The sequence below is a fragment of the Urocitellus parryii genome, chromosome 6 (genome assembly GCF_045843805.1).
Source record: "Urocitellus parryii isolate mUroPar1 chromosome 6, mUroPar1.hap1, whole genome shotgun sequence".
Lineage (NCBI taxonomy): Eukaryota > Metazoa > Chordata > Mammalia > Rodentia > Sciuridae > Urocitellus > Urocitellus parryii.
In genome coordinates this window covers 37,534,828-37,542,255 of record NC_135536.1, presented here as the reverse complement: position 1 = coordinate 37,542,255, position 7,428 = coordinate 37,534,828, and the positions used below count along the sequence as shown (strand labels likewise).

Genomic DNA, 7,428 nt, shown 5'->3' with positions numbered 1-7,428 from the left:
TAGATCTCTAAACAATGCACAAAGGCTACTAATTTGGCTCTCTGGTATTGGATTCCAATTCACATGGCATCATTGATTTATTAAACAGACTATCGCTGGGAGAAAAGACCTTCTTCCATTTCCACGTGGTTTAAACAAAGCAGACTCACAAACTTATCCAAAGGTGATGACTTTGGATTAGTGGTTTAGTTCCTCTGATCAACTTTACAAACACCCAAAGTGGTTGGCAGATAACACTTTCCTAAATGACAGCAACTGTGTGTCTCCCATCCCACCAGCTTTTCTTACAGCATCATTTAATGCCCCCTCTACAGGCAAGGTCTGTCCCTGGCTGTTTACTCTGGGTGGGGTTGAGATTGATGCAAGCAATGAAATATGTTAGAGTTGATACCACCTGACTTTTAAAATATGGGTGAAAAAGAACACAACTTCTGCCTCTTTGCAATTAGGAGAGAATGGTCTCTCTGGAGAAGCCAATCATCATGTTGCAAGGAACAAACCCCTGCAGGGAGACCACATGACAGAACCTCCTGGAGAGGAAAGGAGGTTCCCAGGTGACAGCCAGCATAAGCACTGACCTGTGAGGCAGGGAGCCTTCAGACGATTCCCCTCTCTGCATCTCAAGACCAGCCTGGTGACACACAGAGGAGCAGAGACAAGCTGTCCTCAGCAACCATGACCAAACTGGGCTTCCTGAGCAAAGGATATGTCATTGCTGTTTTGAACACTGAGTACATGGGTCACTGGGGCACACCGTCTTCAGCATTGCTCCCACCCCAATCTGCCCATCCCTGTAACCCCAACCCAACCATCTTGTCTATTCACTAATATTTTCTTGTCTTCTGCCACAGCCAAAGAATCTCATCTCCAATGTCCTGAGTCTTACAAAGAAAATGGTTTCACCAAATGATCATCTTTCCACGATCATCATTCAAAGAGAACCAAGGAAATGAGCATATTTCTGAGACCACAGGACTCACTATGGCCAATGTTTAGCACCTATAGCACCCCATCTTGTGACCATAGGTTCCTGTTTCCGGCTTCTGTGGTCAGCACTGAATCAAGAGTGGTGGGAGCTAAGCCATGGCTAAAGTCTAACTCAACCATCAGATCTTGATCAGATAGTGAGGCAAGGATGAGATCATCTCAGAGGAAAAAGCCCCCACACACCAGAAGAGAACACTGGGAGTTTAAAAGACCAGGAGGACACAACAACATCTTTGACCAGAGAGGCCTTCCTGGGAAGATGAAGCCACTCCTGCTCCTGTTGGTCTTTCTTCTGTGCCCAAGGACAGAGGCAGGTGAGTGACTATCCCCAACAACTGAAGCCCAACCCCAAGCTCAGCCCTGCTCAGATGCTGCACCCCACCATTCCGGCTCAGGTGCACCTCCAGCAACTTTTGGCTTAGCAAGGTAAACCTCACCCAATGACTGGTGGGCCTCATGGGGATGGGAGCACAAAGGAGGAGCAGGGCAGAAGGCTGGTTTTCATGAGAGTCAGTGGCCACCTTCCCCTTTCCCAGCTATAACCTTTACATCTGGAAAGCAGGCCCTTTCACAAAGACATATGAAAAAATAAATAAACAATTCCCCAAGAAAAGGCAGCCGAGAGAAAGGGGCTGGCTTCTGTAATCAAGGTAAAGCCACTATGTTTTTAAATTAATATCTTAATATCTACCTTCAATATCCACCTGCTTCTCCAAATTTGTCATTCTCACACTGCCCAGGAATGAAGCCAAAGATCCATTTGATCTCAGAATTGTGGGCATTCTAATCCCTTAACAGATATGTGTGCCTTTGTTCAGCGCCATGTTCTCTCAGGTCATTTTCAGTTACAGATGGATGCAATGGCTTTGTCAGACCCCATCTTCCCTGGTGCTCACAATCTCACCAGCACTGCCCTCCAACCCTCAGTCACAGGCTAATCAGGAGCCATTCCCTCACACAGCCAAGACCTTTACTGGGCACCTACTTGGTGTCTGGCTCCAGCAGACAAACATCAAACATGACTCAGCATCCTGACTTTATGAGCAGAACCCAGTAGGAGCTCAGTGGGAACTAAGGGGGAAACAAGGGAGGAAAGAAGACTGGGACACTTCAGAGAAAGGACTGACCAGGATCTGTGGGGACGTTGCTACTTGTTCCAAACTCAAATCCTGTCAGTCAACATTGACATCTGAAGCAGGAATTACAGAGCAAGGACTGCCCTGCTCTTGGTCAAAAGGGAGTATCTGAGTCTTGTGGGTCTCTCTTCAAGCCAGGAATGCCGCCTGGCAAACACTCAGGGCCTATGTTTGCTGCTGCTGGCTACTTAGACCTTTCCCCTAGGGACATCTATAAGTATTGAGCCAGCCAAGGCTACATGGCAAGTGAGGATACCAGGGGCAGGGCCAGAACAAAGGAGCATTGAGGGTCCTCTAGTGAGGTTACCTCCTGTTTGATGAAAATGCGGGAGGACACAAGCCAGGGACCCAATCAGACAGAAATTATTCTGTTTGTTCTCCTAAGTGTGGAACCAATAGAATAACTAAAAGAGAAGTATTCACAGACACCAATCAATAATAGTGAGGAGAGGGTGGACAGGGGAGATGATAAGGAAAGGAGAAAATTCCTTGGACCATAAAAGAAGACAAACTCTCCCACCAGATTCCAAATGTTGTGGAACCTTCTCTTTAGACCTCTCTCTCTGTCCCTCTTGCAATAAACCTGCTGCTTGCTTGCTCTCTCTGCATCCTGTTTGTCAATTCTTTGCTCAACAAGGACAATGAACCCAGCACCCCAAATGGTAATAACACCACACTCAATCCTTCTCTCCCTGTAGTTTACCACAATGTCCTCTTCTTCAGCCTTTGGCTTCATGAGCAACAAGGGCAGGACAGAACTTTTCTTTCAGGGAACATCATCGGGGGCCAGGAAGCTGTGCCTCATTCCCATCCCTACATGGCATTTCTTCGGATCAAGACTCAAACTACAACAGAACAATGTGGGGGTTTCCTTGTGCGTGAGGACTTTGTCCTGACAGCAGCCCACTGCTGGGGAAGGTGAGTTTACCCTTCTAGAGAAAACATCACAGGGAATCTTCTCCTTTGGGCCTGAAGACAAGAGCTCCATGGAGGGCAGGGAAGCTATGGAGAGAGAGGAGCAGTCAGTGCAGGTGGCTTCTTATACAAAAGGCGAACGTGGATCAAGGCTGAATGGGAAGGAGGTGGGTTTTGTTCCAGATACCAGAGTGCAAATAAGTGAAATTAAGAGTCTCACCTGGAGCCAGTCTCTGTGCACAACTGTACATGTTCTATACATGACTGAGTACACTGTGATACTCTAGGACCTGTACCAACCCTGGCTGCCAGGAAGCAAAGGGAAAAGATGCTCAGCCCCAAGTCCTCTTCCCATGTAGCTTCTCCCAACTCCAACCTGCCCTGCCCTGGGCCACCCATTTTCCTTCAGGGATACCGACTTGTATCCCCTGTGACTCTACCTCACTGTCTACTCTAGGAACAGAACCATCACTGTAATCCTGGGGGCTCATGACATCGATGAGCAAGAGACGACCCAGCAGGTCATCCCTATAAGAAGAGTCATCCCCCATCCAAATTTTAAAAACGAGCCATTAAATGACATCATGTTACTTCAGGTAAGGCATGCCATTCCACTGGGTCTTACACAGGTTAATCCTAGAGGGATAAATCCTCATGGCCTTGTTTCCATTCCTCTTTGTCAAATTGACCTCTTCACTTGTCCCAGTGCCATGAAGAAAGCAACCCCATGTCTGTGTCGATTTTCGTGAGTTGTTGGTTGATCATAATTCCCTTTATCTGCCTTTAGTTGGAAAAGAAGGCCAAGCTGAATGCTGAGGTGAGCCTCCTCAAGTTACCCTCAAGAAATTCCCAGGTTACACCAGGGATGGTGTGCACTCTGGCCGGTTGGGGACGCCTTGGCCAAAACATATCCACAACAAAACTGCATGAGGTACAGCTTGAAATCCAAAATGACGAGGAATGTCACTCTCATTTCAAAAGTATATATGAATCCACCACCCAGATTTGTGTGGGGAACCCAAAAGAGAAGAAGAATTGTTTTCAGGTAAGTTCACCTGCATTGGCTATTCCCTGCCTTGGGCACAGCAGAGTTTGAGGAGAATCAGGGCAAAGGGAACTATTTATGCCCCTATGTACTCAGCCTTTCACCAATTCAGTCTCTGGTCCTGGAGACTGATTTCCCTTTGGTCACTTCATGAACAGAGACTTACTGGAAAAGGAGAGGCATCAGTCAACTGGAGGGAATAGTCAGGGTCAGGCTGGAGCCCCCAGACTGAATGAGGACTGCCCCAGTCCTGATTTCACACACACAGCCCTCTAATAGTGCCCACACACACCTGGGGAGTGGGCAGTGTGGGATCTGAACCTGGTCAGCTAAGAGCTTCTTTTCTCTGCCCACAGGGAGACTCAGGAAGTCCCCTTGTATGTGAAAATGTGGCCCAGGGCATTGTGTCCTTTGGGGAAGAGGACGGGACACCTCCAAGTGTCTATACTAGGATCTCAAGCTTTCTGCGCTGGATTAGAAAAACAATGAAATCCTAAAAACTCCAGGGGCAAGACTGAGAGGCCTTCAGAAGTGATCTTCATCCTCTCTTCAACATAGGCCCAAAGTGCACTGGGTGGAGGAGTCAAGGGGAGACTGCCGGTTGCTTAATAAACTTTCATCTCTGCAACAGAAGTGATCTATTTCTTTTCTTTTTTTTTTAATTTTTTAAACCACCTTTTGCTTTATTTCTAAAACAATCTATTTCTTTTTTTAATTTTTATTATTAGTTGTTCAAAACATTACTCCTTTCTTCACCAGCATAACATTCTGTAAGGTGCTGACTGTATGTCCAGCAGAAACTGCTCACATTTATGATTCCTTACATTCTTCCCCTCAGGCACACTCCATCTTCCACCTCTAGAATATAAAACCTTGCTGTGTTGATACTGTCTCCAAATAACTGTTCAATACCAGCTCCCTGCAGCAGGCTGAGTTTAAGCTACCCAGGAAAAAAAGGACCCTCTCTAGACAAAACTCATTCCTACAGTGCCATCTTACCTCATTCTGTACCTACATCCCTACCCTACCCACCTTCAGGGCCAATATGAAAACACAAAAGAACCCAGATTTGTAAAGGAAATTACATAATTCCCACCCTAGTGGTAATGGTGGGCTGGTAATAGTGTTGTTCAGGTCAGAGATATCTTTATTTATTTTATGCTTTGATGATCTGTCTATTGGAAATAAGGGTGCATTAAAATTATCCAATATTATTGTGTTGGCATCTATATGGGATTTACTGTCATAGAGTGTTTTTTCCATGTAAAGTGTGCATTGACATTTGGGGCTTACATGTTAACTATTGTTATATTTTCTTGTTGGATTGTTATCTTTACTAGAATGTAGTGACCTTTTTGTCTCTTCTGATTAATTTTCGCTTGAAATCAGGTTTGTCAGATTTAAGAATAGCTACACCTGCCTGTTTGTGGATCATGTGAATACAGGTTTTTTTTGTTATACTTTTACTTTCAACCTATGATGTCTTGCCTCTAAGATGAGTCTCTTAAACAGCCTATTGTTTGATCATGTTGTTTATCCATTCTGCTAATCTGTATCTTTGAATGGGGAGTTAAGACCCTTAACTTTCAGCATTAGTATGTATTTGTGTTTGTGATTTCCTGCATTTGCTTTTTTTCTTTTTTTCTTGCTATATTTTTTCTGTCTTGATTCTCATTTAGTGGATTTTTCTTTAACTGAACTTGCTCTAATTTGGAGCTCTGGGGATTGTTTTGTAGTTCCTCTCTGCACAATTTGTCTTTGAATATTCTTAGTGCTAGCTAGGTGCTCATGAATTGTTTTAGCTCATTCTGTCATGGAAAGTTTTTATTTCCCTCTCAAATTTGAAATGAAGCTTTGCTGGATATACTAACTATGGCTGGCACTTGTTTTCTTTTAGGGCTTTGAATATCTCACTCCTCCTTGATTTTACAGTCTGAATTGAGAAATCAGAAGTGAGCATTATTGGTTTGCTTCTAAATGTGATGTGGTGTTTCTCTCTTGTGGGTTTTTATATTCTTTCCTTATTTTCTGTGTTAGGCATTTTGATTATGATGTGTATTAGCAAACTCCTCATTTGTCTAGGTGTTTGGAGTCCTTCAAGCATCCTGTATATAAGATACAAGAAAAGTTTTTTGTATCTTCTGGGAATGTTCTTTATGCTTTCAGTTTGCATCTCCATATTTCTATACCCATGATTTTCAAGTTTGCTCTTTTACAGTTGTCCCATAATTCTTGTACATTCTGGACATCTTCTATAATTTTTCCCTTTATTGCCTTTTGTGTGCTCAATATCATATAGGTTTGTCTTAAGTTCCTATAGTTCTGTCTTCACGGACTGAGGTTCTATTTTCTATGCAGTCTAATCTGTTAGTGGAGACTTCAAGTATGGTTTTAATTTGATTGATTGTATCCTTCATTTCTAAGCATTCTTCTTTTTTTAGTATTTTTTAGTTGTAGTTGGACATAATACCTTTATTTTATTTAGTTAGTTATTTTTAACATGGTGCTAAGGATCAAACACAGTGCCTCTCACGTATCAGGCAAGCACTCTACTGCTGAGCCACAACCCCAGCCCCTAAGCATTCTTCTTGATTTATTTTTACTATTTGCTTTCTTGATTAAGCTGTCTTTCATCTCCTATAATTGCTCCCTTATTACTTTCTTAGATCTTCTTTCGGTTCAAGGACATTTTAATAATCAATTTTTATATAATATTTCTCTAGGCTTTTATACATTTGCCAACAGTGGGTTCTTTTGTTGGGTGATTGTGAATTTTGTGGTGATGCCCAGGGTTGAGACCTCAGTTCCCTCTCAGATTGCTCCTCCTTGTGTCTTTGTTGTTGGTTTGGGGCTTTCATCTCTTCACTTCTTTGAGTTGGAGTAATGTCAGGGCTCAGGTAGAGAAGATTGTGTGTGAAGGCAGGTTTACTATTGCTGGTTGAGATTTGAGTATTTCTCAGCTGCTGGGTCTCTGCTCTATGATCTTGAAGTGTCCCAATCTCTTTTCAGCCATCTTAGTGGAAGAGGGATCCAGGAGTGGCACTAATATCAGCAGAATATGTGTAACCTTACATTAAATATCTGCTGTCCTGTTCAATGTCTTTAATACTGTTTTCCACCTAAGTAGGAATGGTGGTTTTTGCATTTAACAACAATAACAACAACAAATATAAAAATATCATTATCTAGTTCATATATATACACGTATTTAATAAATTCCTGATCTAGTTCATATATATTTAATAAACACATATTTTAAAATATATTTATTATATATTTAAATATATATTCTATATAGTTATTTAATGAATATAATTATTATATTATGCAAATATAATAATTATA

At 42.6% G+C, this 7,428-nt stretch overlaps 1 protein-coding gene across 1 annotated transcript; it reads left to right on the top strand.

Annotated features, from left to right (window-relative positions):
* The first annotated feature begins 1,246 nt into the window (after nt 1-1,246).
* LOC113194775 (duodenase-1-like) lies at nt 1,247-4,580 on the top strand. The gene is made up of 5 exons (XM_077800019.1): nt 1,247-1,301; nt 2,894-3,041; nt 3,502-3,634; nt 3,826-4,083; nt 4,440-4,580. The coding sequence occupies exons 1-5, from the start codon at nt 1,247-1,249 to the stop codon at nt 4,578-4,580; spliced, it is 735 nt and encodes a 244-aa protein (XP_077656145.1).
* Nucleotides 4,581-7,428: the final 2,848 nt, after the last annotated feature.